The sequence below is a fragment of the Mustela erminea genome, chromosome 14 (genome assembly GCF_009829155.1).
Source record: "Mustela erminea isolate mMusErm1 chromosome 14, mMusErm1.Pri, whole genome shotgun sequence".
NCBI classification, from domain to species: domain Eukaryota; kingdom Metazoa; phylum Chordata; class Mammalia; order Carnivora; family Mustelidae; genus Mustela; species Mustela erminea.
In genome coordinates, this window is record NC_045627.1 from 37,624,410 (window position 1) to 37,649,153 (window position 24,744).

A 24,744-nucleotide genomic window follows, 5' to 3' on the forward strand; every position below is an offset into this window, starting at 1 on the left:
AGAGCCGCATGGCGCTGGTGGTCTCGCTCACCGTAGGACCTCCCCACCCGCATTATTCCCCATTTACCTCGAGGCCGGACGGAGACTCGCTGGGGGTCCTAGGAAGGTGGCCGTGGCCCTGGATGCAGGTTCCACACCCTCTGCGGCCCCCACTCCGTGTCTCCTTCCAGAAGCTGGCCTGAGGGTACTTGACTGACGCTCTTGTCCTCTGACCTCCAGGCCAGGTGAACCGACTGCCCTTCTTCACCAACCACTTCTTTGACACGTACCTGCTGATCAGCGAGGACACGCCTGTGGGTGAGTTGGCACAGGGGCCACTGGACGGTGGGGTGGGTTCCACTCCCCCAAGTGAAGGGGATCCTAGAGATGAAGGCCATGTTCTACCCATCACTGGAGACTCTTCCATGATGTTCATACGGCCTCTCCTTGGTTGTCCCCGGGGATGGGGCACTCAGTACTTCTAGGGCTGCTCCTTCCAACACAGGGGAGTTTGAAATGTCCAAGGATTTGTCACATTGAGCCCAAGTTGCTTGACTTCTACTCCTGCACTCATTTTGTTCTACAAATGGCTCATTCTTCTTCTCTGTGATATGTTAAAGATGGTAGCCATCATAGAGTTTGTTGTAGCCTTCTGTACTTGGCTGTGATCACTGAGTTTTCTGCATTGAGGACGCCTGTTTTGGTCATGAGGGGAAAAAATTGGGCTGTTTAGGAGGTGATCACAAGCGTCCCTTTCCACCCCAGCTTGAGTCACTTCATGACCCAGCTTGGCACTCGTTCCTCTTCCGGAGGGCCTGGCTTCTGTACCTGCGGCTGGAGATGGGCACGCACTGCCCTGTGGCGTCTGCTTGGCTCTGAGGACCAGAAGTGTCTCAAGAAATGGTGGTTCACGGAACAAACCAATCTTGCCGCCATGCTGATGGGAAGACTCTCGCTCCTGGGAGCAAGCTGGCAAACAGCGGGGCCTGGAAAGGTCCCGCCTCCAGCCACATTCCCTCCTCAGTCTTCATTCTTGTGGGTGTCACTGTAGGGAAAGTGCCTGTCATCTGCGGCTTCTCTCTCTCGGGTCTGGGGGTGGGGGTGTGCACGAGAAGCAGCGTATATCTGGGGTAGGCCTGGTGTATCTTTCTGGAGCATTGCTTCTCCTTGAAAATGAAGTGGGATGGCAAGCAGGGGGGAGGGGTGTGAAGGTATTGAACACGTAGGTCATTTTTAAACACTCTTTTATCTAAAATCAAATGTAGTTGTGTGAGGGAGGAGATGCAAAATTCCTCAAAGAGAATCTCTGCTTGAAGAGGGGAGACTTAGCAGGCCCCAGACTCTCTCCTGCTGTTTGGGGGGCATGACAGCAGCCCCTGAAGACGCCTTTCCTTCCAGTCTTCCTGATGGAAGCTTTTTTCCAGGTGGGGACAGGGCATAGCAGGTGTGTTTCTGACTATTGTGGGGATTGTCGCCACCGCCCAGGGCCATTTCATTTCTAGGGCCCATGTGGGTTGGGGCGGGGGGTGAGGGCTCTGTGGAATGTGACAGTTTTTCTGGTGACTAGCTGCCCCCTTGGATCAACACTGAAAGGCTGGATTTGTGGATGTAGGTATTTAAAGGGTCCTTCAAGAAGGAGGCTCCTTGTCTCTCTGGAATGTTCTTCCACAGGCTTACTCTTCTCCTGGTGGAGGGTGGGGATCGTACCTAGAAGTCTCTTGGGGGTGCTGCTGAGCTATTTTCTCCCCCTGGGGTTGTGTCAGGACCTGTTTGTGGGCTTCTGGATTCATCTGGGGTTTCTCCCCACACCTAGGCCTAGCATGGGGTCAGTGCCGAGAGAGGAGAGCAGGTGTCTGGTTTGTGTGGCTCAGGAAATGAAGGGATGTTAGCAGCCTTCGTCATCATTAGGGGCTTCCTCAGTTTATCAGACATAGAGGGCATGCACCCTCTGTGCTAGGCCTGGCCGCTGTGCTTCCAGATAGGAATTCGATGAGGGCATAAACAAGTCAATGTCAGGCTGATGGGGGCCGGGCTGGATGTCTGAGTAAGTCCCGGTAGAGGATTGAAGGAGGAAGGGGCATCCCTCTGGAGACAGAGCAGAGGCAGGAGGGAGCAGGAAAGGATCTGGGGAGGTGGTGGGCCTCAAGCAGAGTCCCAAAGGGCTCCCTTTCCTTCCTTCCCACACTATTTCCTACAGCTGTCTTTCAGAAGGGTCTGTTTTGACCCCATCTGTGGTGGAGGGAATACATTAGGGACAGGTGGGCCATTGAGGCAGAGGTGTGGCCGAGCCACTAATGGACCAGGGGAAGGCCGCTCCAGGTCAGCGGTGCTGGCTCCATGCACCCCAGCTGTGAGCCTGCCCAGCTCCAAGTGTGGGGTTCACAGAGACCTGAGGGCTGGAAAGGTGGGGGGTGGGGAGGATAGCGGTCGGCCAGGGCTGATAGTGATGAGCCCTAGGCCCATGCCCCCACCGCAGGGAGTCCTCCAGCAGGCCCTGCTCTAGCTACCTTGGGCTCTGGTTCTTGATTGTCTTCTGCAAATGCTAGCATCGATCGGCTTCCAGGAATAACTGCTAGGACACGGCCCCATTAAGGCTGCGCCCGGCAGTCCCAGCAGGGGCGTCCGTCTGGTGCAGTGGGGATTGATCCTTGGCTCTGGGGGACCGTAGGAATGAGAGAGAGCTCAGTGAGCTGGAAGACGGCTCAGTTCCTCTCTCTGGGCAGGGGCTGGTGCTGAGCTGGCTCTTACCCTCCTAGTTCCTCCTTTCCTTTGGCATCAAGATCAGGCAGCAAGCTCTGGCTTGAAAGGCATGAATTCAGTTTTTGCTCCTCACTGTGTGGTATTGGGCACAACGCTGTCCCTCTCTGGGCCTTACCTCCCATCTCACCAATGAGAGGGCATTAGAAAGATGGGCCCTGTGGGCTTTAGCTTGGGTAGTCCTACTAGCCCGGTGTATCTCCAGGCCCTCAGATAACAGGCCTGGGGACCTTCCCTGAGTGCTGTCACCTCTGTGGCCCTGGGCCATTCAGAGGTTGATGTGGACCCACGTGGTTGGGGCAGGTGCAGACCTCGGACCGGCAGAGGCCAGGGCGAGGATAGGGGTTGAAACAGCTTGTCCAAGGGGCTGGACCTCTGCTTGCTATGTGGAACAGGGCGGCCCAGAGACTTGACCTGGAGGCTTGGCTCTCACTGGCCCTTTGCTTTCTGAACGCCAGTGTTCCAGCCTGTAAAATGGGGATGGGAGGGCCCCCTCTTTGGATTCCATACCTGGAGTGTTTTGTTACTGAAAGGAAGGCCTATCTGTGGCCCAAGGATGACTGGTTGAGCTGTCCTGCCAGCCACAGCTTTGCGGTGGGGACAGACAAGTGCAGAGAGGAACTGGGTCTAGCGGGCTTGTCAATACCAGTGACTTGGAGGTGGAGCCCAAGCCAGTCTGAAAGTGGAGGTCAGAGCTGTGGGCAGCTCTGGGGCTGATTATCTGGCTTCTGCTTATGCACGATGATGGGGAGCTCGTGATCCCAGTAAGACACGGGCTGTGGGACAGTTTTGGGGATGAAAAATTCTTCCTAATATTAATCTGAAATCTGTCCCTGGAACTCCCACCCATTGAGCCTGATTCAGACCACTGGAGCCTTACAAATTAATAATAATAACACATGATGCACTATATATGTATAATACATATTATTATAATAACTATGTTTATTGAGTGCTTGGGGGTAGCGTACAGTGTTTTAACTAACGTGTCTTCAGATTCCTTTTAAGAATCGGGGTAGAGGGCACCTGGGTGGCTCAGTGGGTTAAGCCGCTGCCTTCGGCTCAGGTCATGATCTCAGGGTCCTGGGATCGAGTCCCGCATCGGTCTCTCTGCTCAGCAGGGAGCCTGCTTCCTCCTCTCTCTCTCTGCCTGCCTCTCTGCCTACTTGTGATCTCTCTTTGTCAAATAAATAAATAAAATATTAAAAAAAAAAAAAAGAATCGGGGTAGAGTTACCTGCAGGTTCTTTGGGTTTGCAGTTTCTGTGAATGTTCTCTCTCGGGCTGGAGACTGCGACTGGGATTCAGCACAAACCTTCTGAGCCTTTCCATTCTCTACATGCCCGCCTCAGGCCCAGCCCACAGTATGGGGAGCGGAGCATATGGGGAGCGGAGTGGGAGGGCACAGCTTGGCCATCCCAGATCTCTTGCGGAGGCTTACACGTCATGTCGCTCTATCTCCTCACCCATCTCCAGTTCCAATTCCCTTTGCCTGATGTTCTTTTTGAGGACCATCTCCCAGCCAGGGAAGACAGGAGCCAAATGAAGTCATTAGGTAGCTCTGTTCCTCCCGCGGCCCCCAGCCTGTTAACATTCAGGGCCCCCTTGTCCCTGTGTGTCTTGCTGCAGATGTGACTATCTGTCACTGGCAGCCGAGCCATCCTGGGAGGGGCAGAGTGAGGGCAGGTCAAGGACTCCATGCCTGCTTGGGCTGGTGGCCTCGCCCCCATGGTGGCCGCAGCTGTCAGCAGTGAATGGCCACATGGTACCTTTAGGATGAGGGATGGATGCTTCCTGATGCTGTCTCCAGGTGACCTCCTGAATCCACTCAAGACACTCACCAGTATGGCCACATCAATGTCACCAACGATCTCCAGGTGGCTCAAGCCAGTCCTCAATTCTCAGATATGTGGCCTTCCGGCAATCGGTCTTCTCTTCCAGGCGTCAGCTCTCCGGCTGTTCCTTAGCCTCCAATGCGCCTCCTGCCTCTCTGAGCGCTGCAGGGCCCCGGGCCCAGCTCTGTATGCCTTTCCCATGTTCTAGCCCTATGGCCATCTCCTCTGGTCTCATGGCTTCAGGTCCTTTCTGTATGCTGGTAATTCAGAGCCTTCTGTTTCCTTCCTGGGCCTCCTCCCAGAAGACGTTCCAGACTTGCATGCCCACCTCTGTGCTCAGCATTTCTACCTGGGTGTCGGAAGGGCTCCCAGCCTCAGTGCACCTGGGCCAGACTCCTGCCCTTCCCCCAGACCCCACTTCCCCTGCAGGCTTGCCCGTCTCAGTTGCCCCTGCATCCCACCCCCACCCTGGATTGCTCAGGCTAGAAACTCGGGGTTGTCCAGTGCCTTTCCTTTCTCCCTCAGCATACATCAGCAAACCCTGTTGGCTCCACTTTCAAAATATTTCCAGAATCTTCTCACTTCTCGCTCCTTCGGCTCTTGCCACCACAGTCCAGGCCTGGATTAGTCCAGCAGCTTCTTTTTTTTTTTTTTTTTTTAAAGATTTTATTTATTTATTTGACAGAGAGAGATCACAAGTAGGCAGAGAAGCAGGCAGAGAGAGAGAGAGGAGGAAGCAGGCTCCCTGCTGAGCAGAGAGCCCGATGCGGGGCTCGATCTCAGGACCCTGAGATCATGACCTGAGCCAAAGGCAGCGGCTTAACCCACTGAGCCACCCAGGCGCCCCAGTCCAGCAGCTTCTTAATGGACTCTGGGGTCTCCCTGTCTCCTTGGCCTGCTACAGCCTTTCCCCACCTCTGCAACCAAGGGGTCAAAGGGTGCTTTTGAAGCCAAAGCAGAGCCCCTCATGGGGTGTGCTCAAGTCCCACATCGCACTTGGAATGAAAATGACACAAAGGCTGATGGACGTCCAGCTCCCTGTCAGACTTCATCTCCTTCCCTGTCCCCTACCCACTCTACCCTGTGCAGCTCTGCAAGCATGAAAGGCGGGTTCCCACCTCGGTCTTGCAGTGGCTACTCCTGCCGCTTGGAACATGGTGAGTGAGCCTCCGCTGGTCAGTCTGGTCAGTTCGGATGTTGCCCCCTCCCTGCAGCCTTCCTGGGTTTCTCCAGGCAGGGTTCAAGCTCTGCTTTCTTTCCTCTTAGACCCAGCCACAGTGCTCTTGTGGCTCCATTGTTTATCTGCCTCCGCTGTTGCACTATCATTACCTCCAGGTGGCCAGGACCATCTCCTTGTCCCCAGAACCCAGCTCGGGGCCTGGCTTGAGCCTGGGGCTCAGGGCGCATCGGGGAAGCAGTGAGGTTAGTGCATGTGTGGCGGGGGTGGGGGTGGGGTGGTGGTGTGTGTGTGTGTGGCTCCAACTGGCAGGGGCTGGAGCTGGCTCGGTTCCGGCTCACCCTCCCTCCTGCAGTCTCATTCCAGGTGCTCCCCTCCCAAGGGTGTCAGGAGTGAGGTGTTGGTGATGACAGGGATGGCTGCCCAGGAAGTGGGCCCGGGAGAGCCTGTGCCCCAGATGGCACAGACACTGTGCGTGCCTGTGCTTGTGAATGACGATGCTCGCCTGTGCCGAGGTCGTGTTTTTATCATTCCAGCAGCCTGCTAGGGCTGCATGTGGTGTGTCTGGTGGGGACCCTCAGGGCTGACAGAGGAGCTCTGTGAGGGGCGGAGGACGTCTAGTCCATCTCCCTTGGCCGTGACCTTGATCTTCATACCTCAGCTCCTGGAGGGGGTGGTGTCCCCACCAACATCACTCCTTCTATCCTGGTTCTAAACACCACCAGCCAAAAGCCACCCAAGGGCCTCATGAAAGGAGTGACAATGCTTCATCGCGGCCTGTCACCCACCACTCCCACAGACGCCCCGATCTCCAGCCACGGGGCCATACTCAGCAGCCCAACACCTCCCCTCTGTCTCCCCACCATGCCGTTCCCCGGCCCGCCCCTCGGCAGGAAGTGCTCTTCCCCTTCCTGCCTGGGGAATTCCCACTCCTCTCTCCAGGTGTAGCTCAGATATCACCTGCTCTGTGAGTCCACGCTGCCACCCCCCCCCCCGCCCCCTGGCTTTGTATTTGCCTCTCTGCAAGCTCTCAGTGAGTATCCTCAGAGTTATTTGTGGGCAACTTCCCGTCGGCTGTTCACTTTTACTTACTACTTTTATGAATATCGACATTACAATTAATTATAATTTTAGTCTTTATGTATAATGTAAGATGTGGAGCGATAATATTAGCCAGCGTTTATTGACTGCCAGCCTCCTGCCAGGGCCTCCAATAAGGGTTCTCAACACCTGGTCTCTCGTAGCCCCCACGGGGAGCCTTGGAGAGGCGGGGCGTCTCCCGCTGGCCCCTGAGCAAGCCGGGTCCGCATGTGCTCTGTGCCGGGCACCGCGCGGGGTACGAAGACGGCCTCAGCAGACACTGAGTGAGTCTAGAGGGACGAGCGAAGAAGGCACGAGGTTGAGTGGACGCGGCCCGGCTCACGGAGCCCCCTCCCCTGGGCTCCCGGACCCTCCACTGGTCACCAAGGTCGCTGCACCCAGAGCTGACTTCCCCCCCCAGGAGACCCCCTCAGGATCCCTCAAAGCATCCTGAGCCACAGTTCAGGTGATAATGCCCACGCTAATCACCCGCACGACTTAATTAGTCTTGTCAGGAGCCATTAAGGCGGGAGCCCGGGATTCATCAGGATGGATCGGGCCCAGCAGCGCCTGGCACCGCGGCCGGTCGGCGCTGATTAATTTGCCGGCAAACGCCATCAGTGCCCAGCTGTTCCGTCTGGACCCGGGGAGAGCAGTTGTCAGGTGGGCTGACCCCACAGTAGCGGTCGCAGAGATGGAGGAGCAGAGTGCCAGTGAGTGCTGGGAACGGCTCCCGCGGGGGGTCCCTACAGAGCTCTGAGCACCAGGACCGCTGGGATAAATGGAGGGCCAGATCTGCATGGGGCTTCGGAGCAGACAGACGTGGAGAGGGGTGGGTAGGAGGGGGAGTCTGGGAGAGGTTTCAGCCTCTCCTGGGACCATTCCCTGTACCCAGTGTCCTAGAGGAGGCTGTCCCTCTTCCCTGAGCCCCTCTCCCATTCTGTAAAGAGAAGAAATCATGTCTCAGGAGAGGATGAAGGAATCTCAGGGTGAGAATGGTTTCTCTCTTAACCAAAGGATTCTTTAGGACTGACACGGAGGAGAGGAGGTCCTGGTTCCCCAGGGCAGTTGGTTGGCAAGGGTCAGAGGCAAAGCAAGAGGCATGATGGGGCTGGTGGGAATTAGATATGGGGAGTCCAGGGATAGAGTCCCAGGTATCAGGGGTGTGCGCCCTGCACATGTTTTGGGCTTTTCTGCCAACCACCTGTACAGAGGCTGTGTAGCCCGCTAGCCTGTATCGATATAGAAAATATACAGTGTCTTAGACGATAATAATGCTAAGGAGAAATAATCATCTGTGGGTGAAGTTAGGGCCAGATGTAGACTGTGGGGAGATGTCACAGCCTGTGTTCATTTTCACCCCGCACCCGAAGGACCTCTGAAGGCCTGTGATGAATAGCTTAGGACCTCCTGCAAGGCATCTCGATGACCACTGCCTTTGTCGGACACTCCCCGTTTCCAGATGGGGAAACTGAGGCCCATGGTGGGGAGCGTGCCCAAGGGCTCCAGAGACTGACTGTTGCGTTCCAGACTGAAGACTGCCCAGACCCCACAGCCCAGCTGCAGAAGGGGCTGGAGGGGACTCTGCCCATGCAGGCACTGGGCTCCTGGGGGCCTGGGGACAAAGGGGTCAGTCAGCTGGGAGCTTGGGACTTGAGATTTGGAGAAGGGACCTCCCAGCTGCCACAGTCTGGGGTACAGTGCTTAAGGAAAGTAATGAGGGAGCCTAGAGGTTCCCTGGGGCTGTTGGCATTGGAAGGGGGATGGTGTAAGATTTTGGAGGGAAGAAGGTGACTCTCCCTTTGTCCAGATGATCAGACACTGGGACCCAAGGCATCCGGGGCCCTGCATTCCTGGCGACCTCAGAATAGGGATTTTACTGTTCTTCTAGGAGTAGGAGCAGGGTGACTCACAGGATCCCTGGAAGGGCCTGGAAACTTCTGTGGCCTTGCCTCCTCTCTGTCTTTCTTCAGGGTAACATAGGCCCTCAAAGGGTATACCCTTGGTAGGGGGTGGCTCTGTAGCCACTCCCCTGAGACCCCTCCCTGGACACATCTGGAGCCTGTGACAGCCCCGGCCATAGAGAGACTGCCCCTCAACCCATGGATGGGGGTGGGCTGGGCATTTTGGATGCTGCCGTAATAACACTAATGATAACGATGATGTACCACCTGTCGTGTGGATAGGCTGTTAATGACCTGCACTGGACACCTGTGCCAGGCCGTGCTCAGGGGTTGGGTAGAGACATGTACATTCAATGTAGCTGGGGGAGCAGCAGCTATATTTTGTTCCACACTTGCTCTGTGTCTAGGGAAGCACTTCACACACATGGTGCATTGAATCCTTATAGCAAACACAAAAAGTGGTTCATATACCCCCACCTTACAGAGGAGGGGCAGAGGCTCAGAGAGGTTAAGCAACTTACATGGGCTGGAAATTGGGCTTGAGTGTATTGCTGCCTTACCCCCGGCTTGTGCACTTAACCACAACTTGGGGATTCTGTGTGTGGGTCATTGCTTTGAAGGAGCCCCCATTAGGAGTGGAGAAGGGGGCCCATGGTAGGTGCCCAGCCCACCCCGGGCGAGTGGAAGGCAGGAGCTACAGATGCTGCTAATGCTCAGAGTGGGAAGGAATTCACCCTGGGCCCAGGGACAGAGAAGGCTGTATAGGAAAGGTGGCAGTGAGCAGTTGGGTTTTGACAGGCTGAAGCCGTAGGAGAGGCATTTCAGAAGGTGCTAGAATAGGCTGGCCAACCATGGAACAAGCAATTTGTGTTGTGTCCTGGATGGCAGAAATAGGTTGTTGTGGTTAAAAATAAAAATAATAACGGTAATTATTTAGGACTTGCGTCTTACTCATTGGGTTCCCTGCATGGTCTCATTGAATCCTTGCAGCAATGATGGGAAGTCTGTTCTGTCGTGATCCCCGTGCTGTGGACTCAGAGGTCAAGCAAGCTGCCCAAATTCCCGCAACTCAGTCAGGATTTGGATCCTAAGAATTCTGGGTCTGGTATCCTCACTTAATACCCCACTGTGCTACCTCTTAGGATAGTCTGGGCCTTTCAGCAGTCTGTCACCGGGAAAGGGTCTCAGGGGCCAAGGGCCTGCCTAAGGTGAAGACAAAACTGCTCCAGGGAGGGGACAGTGGCCAGCACGGCTTGGTGTGGGCACCCAGGCCCAGGGCAGGAGCCTGGGTCTCTGCCTGGCTCTGCTCGTGCAGCTGAGTGAGCCTAGGCAAGTCAATTTCCCTGTCCAGGCCTCACTTCTTGCATTACCAGAAGATGCTAATCCTTGCCGGACACACTATGCGGAGTTGGATCTATTGCTAAAAAGTGACAGGGAAGATAGATGAGTGTATGGGGTCAACCAGGTTGCTTGCTCCTAGGCCCACATCCCTTCCTAGTGACCCTCCAAGAAGGCAGTGGGGGCATCGGCTAGCTGGGCTGTGACCCAGCGGCAGGCACTTCCTCTGCGGGGAGCCAGTGGGCTGACAAGGGAGCTGGGCTCAGCCATGTCACCGGTGGAGGAGGTGAGCTTGCAGCCGCGCCCGGGAACACTTGGGCTCCCCGGGAGCCAGCCGAAAGGTGTGATTGACAAGAGCCGCCAACCTTCCAGCTGGCTGGGGAGACTGCGCTGGCAGAGCTGGTTTGGAACTTGTCATCACACCCCTTGCCTCGGCTGTTCTTTACACGGCTCAGGGGACCTGGGAGCCCGACTGCCCGCCTGCAGCTTAGCCCGGAATCGGAGCTCCAGGGGTTTTGTCAGAGATGGTGTGCATGCTCGGGAAAGTGGGCGCTTGGTGCACCCACCGGGTCCCCTCCCCTGGTACCTGTCTGTTTCCTCTCCCTGATGCAGCGCACCAGGCATGGGGAGGGAAGCTGAGGTGTGGCTTCTGATCCCAGCTCTGCCACTTCCTAGCTGGGTCACCTCAGGCAGGACCTATAGCCTCTCGGAGCCTCATTCTCCTCTTCCGGAAACAGGCATGACCGTCCTTGCCTGGCCACCTTCACAGGGAGCTTCATGAAAGAGCTTTGAAAAGAAAGTTCCCGTGCAAATGGTGGATACTGTTTTTATCGAGCTCCTTGTCCTTAGTGCCTCCTCTTCCAAGAAGCTTTCTACTGCATCTTCAGCATGTGTGACCTGTATCACCAGCCACGTAACCTCTCTCTGCCTCTGTGTACTCAGCTGGAAAATGGGATGAACACACTGTGTACACTGGTACACTGGTGGCGAGGGTTAGATAAGTTAACTTTGGGCATTTAGAACTGTGCTTGGCACTAATAGACACTAACCTTTGTTAATAGTCATCATTAACTAGTGCTTTTCCCAACTAGTTGAGAAGCAGGTTGGGGACACCCAAGTGGCCAACACCCACTGTATCTAACACATAAATATTTGCTAAGGTTTAATGTGTTACTTTCCCAAAGGATGTTTTCCCTTTCTAGGTGGGAGAGTCCCAGACATCCCTGGTACCCCCTTCCTGGCCTGACCAGGAACCCAGTTGGCACAGCTGTCTGCTAAGACTGGTGCAGGTGACAGGTGGGCCCTTGGAGCTGTGGACACCTCCCTGCCTCATTGGGCAATGAGAGTCACCCACCTGCTAATGGGTGGTGTGCCTCCTGCTGCTGCTCCCCATTCATCCCAGTCTGCCCAGAGCCCCTAGAGTCTGTCTGCTCCCCTGCCCCTAAGTCTGCTCTGCCTGATTCTGGAGGCCCCTAGCTCCCATGGCCGGCCCTCTGACCTAGGGCAGACTTTGCCCACCTTCGCCCTCTCGGTGATCCTCCTGTCTGCCAGGTGCTGTGCAAAGGCTTTGCCTGCCTGCTCATTCCATGCTCACAGTACCCCATGAAGGCGGTGGTTATTGAGCCCATTTTCCACATGAGGAAAACTGAGGCTTAGCCAGGTGGTCACCACCCAGGGCTCATGGTCATGAAGTTGCAGAGCTGGATTCAAACTCAGGTCTTTCTCCCTCCATAACCAACACTTGACCCTCCCTGGGGGTGAGGAGATCAGGGTAGGTGAGGATCAGAGTAGGTTCCCTCCCCGTGGCTGGTACCAGCACTTCACCCACCGTCTCTGGCCTCTCTTGCCCTCCCCAACCCTGTCTGCATGCCACAGTGAACCAGGAGACAAGAGCCTCAACTCTGGTCCCCACGGGCCCCGTGCCATCAGACAAGGGAGAGGACGTGCCTCCACCGCCTCTCTCTGTCCCCACCCCCTGGTGTCCTAGCGCTGCTCAGGGACCCTACTTCTCTGGCTCTCTCGGCAGCAAGACTGTGAGTGGCCAGAGCCCCGATGCTTCCTAGGATTGATTCGGCCTTTGAAAAGGATAATTCAAGATGAACATGCCGGCGTCCGACCGGAGTGAGATGGAGGGATTATTGAGTGTAGACCTGCTTCGCCGCATCAGCTGCTTTATGAGCTCTCAAGAGAAACCCTATGTCGTGGATAACTCAGCCTGACGGCCAGGGAGGTGGCGTTGGTCTCCCACATTCTCCCGGCAAGTGGTGCCAGCAGCACCCAGGCATCCCGCTTGCCCTGTCTGGTCCCCCAGAAGCAGCTTCCAGCCTCTTGGCGAATAGGTCATTGTCCCTCCTTCCTTGTTCATGAAGTCCTGCCCCAGGATGAGGGGTGAGGACAACGGCGCCCCCCTGCTGGGTCCCTGCTGGGTCCCTGTGTGGCCCCCTGGCTCCAGGCTCCTCAGACCTGTGGGATAGCGTGGAGGTGAGTGAATGAGAGCCTGCAGCCGGATCTGCTTGATTTGTGGCAGCCTGTCTCCCCGGGGTCAGCCCAGCCTCGTGGCCAGCGATACGGGCTCTGCAGGCTGGCGGATTCCCTGGCCGATCGGATGCAGTATGCTACTTGGGAGGTGACCTTGTGGCCTCAGCTTTGCTCGGCACTGACACAAGGGCATGAGGCCAGGGCCGCAAAGCCGCTTGTGTGGGGTTCTGGCCACCCAGGTCAGCCCTGGTCACCCTGGATGTCTGTCCTTATCAGCCTCCCCCACAGCACCTTGGTATTCTAGGAGACAGACCAAGTTATAAACTCCTGGAGGGCAAAGACCAGGTCTTAAAGCCTTGTAGGGAGGTGGGGTTGCCTGGAATGCACAGTGGCTGGACAGTGAGGTCCTTCCTTTCTTGGTGTCCCCTTTGGAGCGTCTGGTAGGGACTGGCCCCGGGTGGCATTCCTTCTGCGTGTAACACCTTACGTTGTCTGTCCAGGGGTGGTGCTGGCACCAGCATCCTGTTCTTTTTAACACAGTCCACATCGCCTCGCTCTTGCCCTTCTCTACGTCCTGACACATCATGGGACTTGGAGTGTGATGGCAGAGCCTTGGGGGAAACAACGCACAGAGCCTGTGCTGGGCTCCCTCACTCCTGTCCCCTGGATGACTCACGGGGCCACTGCTGACCCCGCTTTATAGATGAGAAGTTCGTGCCCTGACTTGAAGTGTCAGTGCCAAGGTTTGAATCCGACAGTCCAACCCTCGGGGTGCCCTTGGCTCTGTTCCCAGCTGTGTGCCCCTAGGTAAACGCCCTCAGCTTTTCAGCCCTCAGTTTCCCCATCTCGTAAGCCAAGGCTTAAGAGGTCTCTCCCATTGTTCCTTCCCTCTCCCCAGCAGTTCAGGACCCCCCTGGAGGGCTTGTTACCACACCCCTCCGAGTTTCTGACTCAGTAGGTGAGCCCACGTGGGGCCCGCAAATGTGCGTTTTCCACAGGTTCTCATAGCTGCCCTTGCCATGTCTCTCCCCTGCCTCTGAAATTGGCTCCTGGTGGGTCTGGCATGAGTCCTCCGTCCAGGTCTGCCCATCCCATAGCCCCGGAGGTGGCCATCCCGTGGACCCGGTGTGGGGCTCCCCAGGACTGCCCCTCACCCGGCTGCATGTGTCCCATGTTCCCTGCTTGCGACAGCTCTAGTTTCTCCTTGGGAGATGGAGGTGTGACTTGAGACAGGTCCACAGGGGAGAGAGGAGCAGGAGAGCCCAGATGTGAGATGCCCAGCGTGGCCTGCCCCTAGCCCCACCTTCGGTGTTTACACAGAGTGGCCGTGCGGCGGCCATAATTACTCCTGACAGCCTTCATTGAAAGCTCTGGAGCAATTTACAGTCAATTAAGGAGAAGGGAACTGCTCCCTCCTCAGGTACCCCCCCTGCCCCACAACCACCTGCTTCGAGGGAGCCCGGCCCAAAGAGATGTGATCTCGTGGAAGGGGCGGGTGTTTCAGGGCCTAAGCAGGGAGGAGGGGGAAGAAGAGGGGCACGTGGCTTCTGAGGCCAGTGAACCCACTGTTCTCATCGTCAGCAGCCAAGCCATCGGTCACCAGCTCTCGGCTGAGCACTTTCAGTGTGGTGTGAGGACCCGTGAGCCATGGTGGGAGGAAGCCAGAGCCCTGGCTCTATCCCAGGCATGCCAAAGCCTCAAGTACTTCCTTCACCTCCGGGAGCCTCTCTTTTCCCATCTCTAAAAAGGAGCTGGTCCAGTGCTCTTTGCAGAGCTGTTGTGGTTGTTGAAGGAAGTTCTGAATGTGGTGAGCACAGGGCCTGGCCCCCACCAGATGCTCAGTGGCAGAGACAGTGACTCCAGTCCCACCTGGGCAACCTCACCCAGCCTTCCATGCACAAGTGCTTTCTAGAAGCAAATGCCTGTTCAGAGACTGACGGTCTGAGCCTCGCACAGTCCCTGCCTCTCTCTCAGAGAGCATCAGTTCTGAGGATGGACGCCTCTCCTTCTGCCTAAAGGCCAGTTTTGGAAAATCAAAATGCTTACTAGCTGCATTTCCCTCTGTCCTAGATGAAAATAGCTTCATCGTGGCGGGGCTCACGGTGGGCTGAGGAGAATGTATATTTTAACAATGAGATTACCTACCTTATTAACCAGAAACGTGACCCTGGGAAAAGCATCACTGCCTTTCAGCTCCGAAAAAGGTAAATATCGGAGTCCGCTTCAGAAATGACAGTAAGGAGGCTGCGTCCTGAGATTAGACCAGGGGCCACATCGAGAAGACAGGCTCTGCCTGGGAGCCGCAGGCTGCTGTCCCTGCTCCAGCGTGGTGTCCTTATTTGGAGGGATGACATATGGGCTGTGATATGTGACATCGGCCCAGCACAGAGCCTGGCACACCATCCAGGCCAGTGAGCCCCCACCTGCCGTCACCCACGTGGCAAGAAGGATTGCCTTTTCCTGTCCAGGAGTTTTCTGTTCAGTCTGATGCCGTGGAAAGAATGATGAGGAACAAGGACAGGGTGGTTCTCCCTCCCTTCCACCCCCATTCCTCACCCTGGAGAGTGTCCCTTTCTCAGCCTCCCCTGTCTGGCTCCGGGTAAGGAGGGTGAGTGGCAGGAAATGCAGGACTAAAGGTGAAGGAAGTGTGCATTCTTTTTTTTTTTTTTTAAGATTTTATTTATTTATTTGATGGACAGAGACCACAAGTAGGCAGAGAGGCAGGCAGAGAGAGAGAGGGGGAAGCAGGCTCCCCGCTGAGCAGAGAACCCAATGCAGGACTCGATCCCAGGACCCTGAGATCATGACTCGAGCCGAAGGCAGAGGCTTAACTGACTGAGCCTCCCAGGCGCCCCTGGAAGTGTATATTCTCCTACCAGCTGGCTCTGTTGCCAGAGTTTTCCCGGCCATAAATCAGGATGTTGACTCTCTGGTGAGCAAGTGTCAGTGGGGGCAAATTTCCCCCAGCATGTCTGAGAGCCAGGATCCTTCAGGTCAAAGGCACTGGGTTGTTAGAATTGCTCTGTTTTGCCTGTAGTTTTTGTGGTGAGTTCCTCATCCTCTGCCCCTTTGCTTTCGCTGGGCAGGGTTCTGCTGTCAAGAGATCCAAACCAAGGGCTGCTGGGCTCTCTTCCATTGGCCACTTATTGAATTTAATCAGTGCATAGAGTACTTACTCTGTGTCCATGACTGCTGTGAGCTCTTTTTGATCATTCTAATGTTCCTGGGAGGAAGGTGCCGTCTTTATCATCACTGTTTCCTAGGTGGGGAAATAGACAGTTGCAGCGACTTGCCCAAGAGCACACAGTTGGTGAGGGGGGCTGGAGCGAGTATTTGAACTTGGGTGGTCTACCACCAGCAACTAGCCTCTCACTCAGTGTACCCTTCTCCCTCCGGATAAGGGAAGTGATGGTGGTGGTAACGGCTTCTGTTTACTGAGTGCCTACAAGGTACCTGTTTGCACGTGTTATTGCCATCCAACTTTCATCATCACCATCAGGTGGGTATTTAGGGCTCTATGTAGCTGATGGGGAAACTGAGGCTCGGAACAGTGAACTTGCCCATGGTCAGGGGAGTTGTAAATAACCCAGGGCAGCCCGTCAGGTCAGTGAGTCCCTGCCTGCAGGGCTGTAGGAGATGGTCCCCAGGGGTCATTCCTGCCAGGGGTCATTCCTGCCAGCTGGTCCTGCTGTATTCCCGGGATACTCTGGCTTCAAAGAAGAGGGGTGTTTTGAGCCCCACCCATTATCTGTGATAAGACTTTTCTCATCTGAAAGCACTTTCACTCAGCCGCACCATGCCAGAGCCTGGACTGATCATTCCTCCTTATGGGTCCAGGTCATGCCAAGAGTGTGAGCAGTGGGGCTTGGGGAGGAGGAGGACAGTGCAAGACACCAGGACCTCTCCTGGACAACTAATGGTCGGCCCTGGCCCTGGGCCCCACGTGTCCCTCAGTTACACTGAAGACCAGTGACAGGAAAGGAGGTCACTTAAAGGGCTGCTCTAGCCTGACACTCCTGAATTCAGACCCCCTTCCCTCCCGTCCTTCTGATTGAGTCTGAAAGTATTAATAAGAGCGGCCAGCTAGGTGCCCAGACTTTATATGCATTATCGCATTTGGTCCTCACAACCACAGAGGAGGGCCCATCATCGGTATAAGATGCTACAAGCATCCAGGTATAACACTACAGTATCCTGAACAGCAGCCAATAGACATGTGGTTATTTAAAGTCCATTAATTACAACCTAAATGGAAACATGAAACTCACTGTCTTTCCCACACTGGCCACATTTCTCGAGCCATCAGTGGGCACGTGTAGAGGGCTTGCTGTACGGAACAGCAAGGAGAGAGAATGTTTCTGTGATCCCTGTGAATCTGATGGAATGTTGCTGGTACAGAGTACCTCAGCTTGTCACACGAGCCACTGAGACTCGGCAGTCCGCCAGCTGTCACTCACATGGGGACAGGCAACCCCCACAAGGGAACACCTAAGCTCTAGATGATTGTGTTCCATGCCTGGTCATCATCCCCCTGCCTCTCAGGGCAAAGAACATTCTTTCCAGGCAGCAGCTGGAACACTTCAGGCATAGAGAAGCAGTGTGACCTGCTCAAGGTCGAGAGGCTAGAGTCCACTGGGGTAATGGAAGCTGAGGGCCCTGAGTCATTGATTGACCCCCAGCTCTGCGGACCCCCAGCCAGGCCAGCTCTGAGGCTGAGCTGTGGGCGATGTGCCCACCCCCTATCCAGAGGCAGCCCCGCTGGTTATGAATTTTTACAGCTGTTTACCTGACGTCGCTCTATCCGGGAGTGAAATAACTCTCCCCACGGCCACTATGAATTCTTCGCTTCCCTGGGAAAAAAAAAAACAGCCCCTGTGATTGGAACATTGTCTGCAGTCCTGTCAGGTAGCCGGTGGTGAATGACAGGTGAGAGAAAGGAAACGGCTGAAAGCCATTACCCTCTTACTTCAGCGGACTTGGGAAAATAGTCATAAATTAGTGCCGTGTGCCAAACGAGGGGAGAGGAAAAAACACAAAAAATAAAAAAAACCTCCTCCCTGAGAAAGTCATAATTTTCTTCCCAAGGGTGGGAGGAGTGGGCTGTTCAGAAGGGAACGTCTCCAGGGAGCCTGCATGTCACCCCTGCCTTGCTGGCCGGCTCCCGCCGCCACACCCCGGGGACAGAGGCAAAGCAGGTGGTCCGTCAAGCAAGTGGGACTTGGCGTCTCCACCCCTGTCAGGGACCACCTCCCGCAGAGGCAGCGCACATGCGTGTGTGTGTGTGTGTGTGTGTGTGTGTGCCTGTCTGAGTTCCTGCCTGCATATGTGCACTTGTGCACATGTCCCGGCCTCTCTGTGTACGCGAATGTACACGTGCATGTACTGATGTGTCTTTGCAAGGTAGCATTCTGCACGTGAACACGCCTCTGTCTCTGCGCTGCGTCTGTGTGAGAGTGTGTGACTGCATCTTGATTTCATTCTTGGCTTTTTCTGCGTTTGTAGCGACCTATATGGAGCGTCTGGGCCCACGGACGAGGCAGCGTGCGGTGTGTGTGTGTGCATGTGTACGCCCACAGAGTTGCAGACCACCTCGGAAGCTGCTATTTATTACAATGTTGGAATCTGGGGGACGGCGAAAGGACAGCTTGCTGGCCCTGTAGGGGTGCATGCACTCTGGGGTTATTACTGAAAGGACATCGTTGCTTTGTGGAGCATGGTAGGAGGTGTGAGGAAGGGTCGCTCAAGGCAAGATGGCTGAACGAGCCCCTTTGGAGACCCCAGAGGAAGAGAGAGAGAGAGAATGATCTCCAGGGTTTGGGCTTCTGGAATAGTCATCTCTTTTCAGCAAGTGGAGCTTACTAACAGAGAAGTGTGAACGTGCATAAGAAATTTTGTGGGCAGTGTATTACACCAGTGGTTCTCAGACTTAAGCAGGCGCTAGAATCCTCTAGAAGGCTTGCTAAAACGGACGGTGAGACCCCAGCCCCACAGTCTGAGTCAGCAGGTCTGGGTGGGGCCTGAGATTCTGCATTCCTCACCAGCTGCCACGTGATGTTGGCACCGCGCTTCTGGGGACTGCTTTCTGCGAATCACTATGGCACGCCGTTCACCAAGTCCCTTACTGAATCCCCAGTACCACAAGCGCGTGGCAGGCGAGGAGGTGGTATGTACAGGGGCTAAGAACATGGGAGCAGCTGGGGTTCAGAGCCTGACTTGGCCCCCTCCCACCTGTGTGCCCTGGGGTGAGGGACCGAGCCTCTCTGTGCTTGGGCTTCCTTATGCTGAAATGGGGACGATGGTGGTACTACCACACCAGGCTGCAGTACAGAAGCCTGGAGTAAGTAAGCAGCTTGGGACAGTGCCTGGTACCCAGCCAGCACTTACCTGTGTTGGCTAATGTTATTCTCCCCACTTTGCTGGTGAGTCACACCGAGCGTGTATGGCCTCCCAAGGTCACACTGCCAGTTAAGGAGAATTGGGAAGGAGACCCACTCCTTCTGCCTCCACTTCGTGCTCCTCCATTCTTCTTTACTGGGATCCCTCGGTTCCAGAGGCCGCTGTGTCCTGCCCCACAGGCTTGGTTCCTGAGCCACCTTTCAGAGTGGAGGGAGGCAGACCTTTACTTCTGCCCCATCAGAGAGGAAGTAGGGCTGAACAGAGCCTGCCTGACAGCTCTGGCCTCTGTCCTGGCCCTTCAGCTCCCCTTAGGCTGCTGGGTCAGGGGGATGGAAGGCAGAAAGGTGTGGGAAATCGTTAGATACATGTATGTTTCGGTGTGTGTGCACTTACCTGGATGCATGCTCACCCCCTGCCATGGTTTAGAAGCCCCTGGCTCCAGGCAAGCGGCTAGAGGAGTTTGCAGCAGGCAAAGCTGGTCTTTGCCTCCTCTGCCCCAGCCTCTGGAACCCACCCTCCTGCCCACAGGAGCTAATGGGAAGCAGACTGGGGCCCTTCTGGGAGACAGCATGTCCTGGCCAGAGAAGCAGCGAGGGCTGGGAGCTGACTTGGACAGGCAGGTGCACCGAGGTTCGCAGGCACTGCGTCTGGGATGGTCTTGAGCGTGGGGGGTTGGGGCAGGTTCCCCCACAATGCTGATGTGTGCTGTGGTGAAGGAACCCAAACTAGAGAATGGATCTCTGCCCCGAGGAGACGAGATTCCCCAGGGGCAACGGCGTGGTCTTGAAGTGAGCGTCTCTGGCATTCTCTGAGCTCACACTCAGCTCTGCAGTGTTTCCTGAGCCCCTCCTGCAGATGTGCAGCAGGCCCAAGGGCTCCCCATCCTCCAGGGATGCCATTAGAGTGGGAAAGTCAGACCCCTCTCAGGCCCCCGGGGGGGACACAAGCTGAGAGGGGTGGGGGTGGTGCCTGAGAGAGGTGTGCTCTTGGGGAGGGGCCCAGGCACCACAGTCAGAGCCCATATCTTGACTGGACATCTTAGCAAATGCCCCTGGGGTGCACTGGGTGTCTTTGCTGAAGACAAAAGGAGTGCTGTGTGTGGCTCAGCGTGCAGCCCTAGCACTTGGAATAACACTGTTCTGCATCAGCCTCCAGCAGGAGCGACATTTGGGGCAGGTCTTGGTGGATGCTGGGGGTCCTCTCACTACCTGCCTCCTGTCAGACACCCTTCTTTTGGGGGTGACCGTCAGGCTGCATCAGCCACTCTTGCTTTGGACTTCTGGGCTGTTTCTACATGACCTCTGTGTTACACTAAGTATTTTGGGTTCAGCCATTAATTCCTGTCTGTCCTCAGGCCTCCCCAGATGGGGCTGTCCTCCAGGGATGGACCCCCAACTTCACTACCCCAGTCCCCCCATTGCCAGCTGAGTGCTGGGCCCAGTCATTAAGCTCTCTGCAGTCCCTGACAAGTGTCCCTGTTTATTTACCTTTCCCCCCTGCCCCGGCCCCTCTCTTGTCACTGCTCAGCTTTCTTCTCCCTGATGTCCTTACCTTCCCCTGGGCCTTGTCTCCCTGCTCCCCAGGACCTCTGGCCAACCTTTTTGGTGACACTAGGGAAAAGAGGGCTGTGGTCACTCAGAAAGGGTGCCCTGCTGTAAGAACAATGTCCTCTGCCCCTCACAGTGGCATTCATCCCAGCCCTGTCTGGCAGGCCAGGCCCAATGCAGAGGCTTCCCTCCTCTGTCGTCCCCAGCCCCCCACCATCCTCCAGCTTCTGCATATCATCCCATAAGTGTCACAAGCAGAGCTCTGTGCTTGGCACTAAGGGAGTTTCAAGTTTATTGTTAATATTAAAAGGAATTTTCAATCTGGGGGAGGCAAAGCCATCCACCTGTACATGAAGATTTCAGTAACCCGGAGTCTGTCGTGGGAGTTAATGGTGGAGCCCCAAATCAATGGCAGCCCCAGTGAAGACATTCAGAGAGGGCACATCGCTGACGCAGAGTAACAATGAAAACAGTGGTGCGGAGCAGTCATTGAGCATGTACTGTGGGACAGGCCTCCGCTGAGACAGTGAGACCTCTCTGGGGTCCAAGACAAGGGACTGAAGGGTCGTGACGTTCCCAGGTTAGTTGCCCAGGTGGCAGGTGGAGCTGGGTGGGGCTGGCACACAGTAAGCTGCTCCCAGAGTGTCACCTTAATGATTGAATGAGGAAGTCCTTAGACAGGTGGTTCCAGAAGAGACGAGGAAGGTCAGCCTGCTGCCCCCTCCCTCCAGCCTACTGCCCCCTCCCTCCACTGACACCCAGTCCACCCTCTGCCCTGCAGCTGGAACAGTTCCTTTGAAATATAGATCAGCACAACCCTTCCCCTCCCTGGGCTTCCCCCTCTAGTTAGACCAAGTGCAGACTGCTCCCTTGGCCTGCAGAGTAATGTGGCCTAACTGCCCCCCTCCCCCGCCCCTTCCCCGACTTCTTTTTCTATCACCCTCCTTCCTGCTCACTGTGCTTCAGCTACCGGACGTGCCTTTGGTCTTTTGAACAAGCTAAGCATCTTCTCACCTCAGGGCCTTTGCACTTGCTGCTCCTTCCATCTGGAACACTCTTACCCTGGGTCTTTACAGAGACATTGCAAAAACTTGGACCTTCTCATCGCTCATTTTTCTGGAAGGCTTTGCTGACCACCATCTCTAATATGCCCTACACCTATTTCCCTTCCCTTTCTCCCATTATCCTGTTCTGTTACCTCGACACCTAACATCCAAAAGTATTCATTGTTTTTGTGTTTATGGTCTGCCTCCCTCCCTCCCCATCCCCCACATCTGGCTTCACAAGGGCAGGGACTTTGTTCTTCAGTGCTGGGTTCCTGTGCCTAGTTGGGGGCTTGGCACACAATGAGACTTCAAAAGGTATTGAATAAAGGAGTGAATGAATGAATGAATGTCAGAGTGGATAGCTCTTTAGATTAGAGGAGAAACGACGGCATTTGGGTGGCGGAATGCTGTAAGCAGAGTCAGTGAGTGGTCTCCCGTGCCCAGGGGAGAGTGGGTCAGCTGGTCTAGCTGCAGGAGAGGGGCTGGAGGGAGGGAGTCACGGCTGAAAAGATGGTATGAAAAGGCATCATCCCACTATGGGGGCCCCAAGGCCAGATCCTCATGACCTGGACCAGAGCCTAGGTAATGGTGAGTAGTGGCAGGTCTTTGAGCATGATAATGCAGGATCTTTGAAGCATTGCTCTTGTGATGTCACTCTTCGGCTCTACAACCAGCAGTGGCTCTCACTGCCCACACATCAATCCCAGTCCCCTCGTTCTACTGGCCCAGGGCATCTGTGATTAGATTCACCACCCTTCCAGCCCATGTGGGTCCTGGGTTTTCCTAAGATCTTTCGTCATCCCCCACGTGCTCTCTGGGGTGTCGTGTCCAGGGGGTATCGGTTTGTGCAGCGTGATGGGACTGTACTTGTCTCGAGCTTTTCAGCTCATGCCATCACTGCAACGCCCTCCTCCACGTAAACCCTCCCTGATCCACCCCTGGAAACGGTGTCTTTTGCCTGTGGCTTTGCGAGCCCTCCATGTGGGCCTTCCCATACCCTCCCTCATTAATGGTGGTTTTTGTTTCTCTTACGAGGAACACTGGTTCTCTACAGAGCTGCCACAAGCCTCTGTGCAGGCAGGAGGGAGGCAGGGAGGCAGACAGCTAGGTGATTGGCCCTCCCTTGCCCTCCCAGAACATCCTCCTCCTGAACAGTCTTCACAGAGGCCGCCCTCTGCCTTTAGGACGTCCTGCCCACACGCTGGCTCTCAGGGTGCTTCTCTGCAGTTCTGAGGAAGGCCAGCCGCCCCCAGGAGCCCCAAGGCAGGCTCATGTCCCTTCCGTCCGAAAGCACAGCCCTCCTGGACCCAGTGTCTCCCTCCACCAACTCTCCTTCCTTTTTTGTACCCAGGGGTGCCTTTAGGAAAACAGACTTTTCTACAACGCTGTTAAGGAATGATTGACATAAGTGAAAAACAACATTTCAAGTGTATAATTGATCATTTTGAGATCTGTTATCTACTCTTGAAACTATCACTACCATCAAGGTAGCGAACATATCCTCACCCCAAAAGTTTCCCCTCACCTCTTTGAAATCCCTTTTCTCCACCCTCCCCTAACCGTGCTAACCACTCCTGGGAAATCACTGATCTACGCCAGGTGCTAAAGATGAGTTTGCATCTTCCAGAATATTCTGTAAATGGAATTGTGCTGCATGTAGTCTTTTTGTCTGTCTTCTGTCCCTCGGCATCCCCGCTTGGTCCATTTGAACTGCCACGCACATCCGCGGAAACTTCCTCTGTAGCACTGAGTCGAGTTCCATTGTAAAGATACACTGCGGTGTCTGTCTCCATTCACCTGTTGCTAGACGTCATGGTGGTTTCCAGTGTGCAGCTCTTCCAAATCAGGCTGTCAGGAAATCTGCCTGTCCTGGATGGACACACACTTTTACTTCTCTCAAGAAAACATCTGGGAGTGGGATGGCTGGGTCATGTGTGCGTTTAACTTCTTAAGAAACTACGGAACTGTTTTTCAGAGTGATTTTACCATTCCACCCCCACCCCCACCATCAGCAGCACGCGCAGGTCCCAGCTGCACCACTCTCCAGCACTTGGCATGGGAGGTCTTTTTATTTACTTTATAGTGATGATGAAATACACATAACGAAATTTACCCATTTTAATCATGCTTAAGTGTACTAATTCAGTAGCAGTAAGAAATTCACAGTGTTGGGCAACCATCCCCATGGTCTGTTTCTAGAACATTCTCAGCGCCATAGACAGAAACTCTTTGTCCCCTTTAAACCATAATTCTCCATTCTCCCCTCCTTCCAACCTCTAGTCACCTCTATTATGGGAGGTTTTTAAAAAAATTTTTAGTCATTCTAGTAGGTGTATGGTGGTTTCTCATTGTGGTTTTAATTTACGTTTTCCTAGTTAATGATGGCGAGATCGCTTTGTGTGCTACTCTAGGGAAGCAACTATTTCAGTCTTTTGGCCATTTTTGAAAAACGAGTTATTTTCTTATTATTGAGTTTTGAGAGTTCTTTATATATTCTAGATAGGAGTCTTTTATCAGATGTATGATTTGCCAATATTTCCTCCCAGGCTGTGGCTTGTCCCCGTTCTCATAGCACGAAGTGGCTTTTGAAGAGCAGAGTTGTCATACAACAGGGTGGTCTACCCTTGCTTGCTCTTGACTTCAGTCCCTCTTTTACCCCCTGCCTTTACAGCCCCCCTGCAGAGCCCTCACGCCACGGGTGGGGCTCACAGTAAGGCCAGCCCGCGGTCTTGTCCTTGCCTTCCCAGCAGGTGGTGTTCAGACCTTACCTCCCAGACTCTCTGCTGTGTTTGACCTTGTGGGTACTCAGACCAAGCTCCCTGCTCTTTGGGCACCCCTGCTTCTCTGTCTCTGGGACTGTCTCTTCTTGGGTTCCATCCACCTCACTGTAGAGCTTCCTAGGAATGTGCCCGTTGCCCCCCTTCATGTGCTCTCCATGGTGGGACCTCCCTCTCATTCACCCCACGATCACTCCCAAACCTGTGATACTCATGTCACTTTCTGGAGCCCAGCCATGTCCCGAACACTGAAATGCAGAATGCACACACCCAGCTGTGCCCTCGCAGCCACAGGAGGAGGCCAGGGCCAGCTGTGCTTGTCATGAGACCTGCCCAAGCTCCGCTATCTCCTGCCTCTGTGCCTTGTTGGCGGAGTTCCTGCTGCCCAACACACCTTTCCTCAGCCTCCTTCTCTCCTTCCTTTCTTTCAC

At 55.0% G+C, this 24,744-nt stretch overlaps 1 protein-coding gene across 4 annotated transcripts in view; it reads left to right on the forward strand.

Annotated features, from left to right (window-relative positions):
- CDH23 (cadherin related 23) overlaps positions 1-24,744 on the forward strand; it is a 397,771-nt gene that overhangs the window by 48,821 nt on the left and 324,206 nt on the right. For all 4 annotated transcript variants that reach the window (XM_032312921.1, XM_032312916.1, XM_032312926.1 and 1 more), the window contains exon 3: positions 220-297. In XM_032312921.1, the coding sequence (XP_032168812.1) occupies positions 220-297 (78 nt within the window). The remainder of the gene's footprint in view (positions 1-219; positions 298-24,744) is intronic.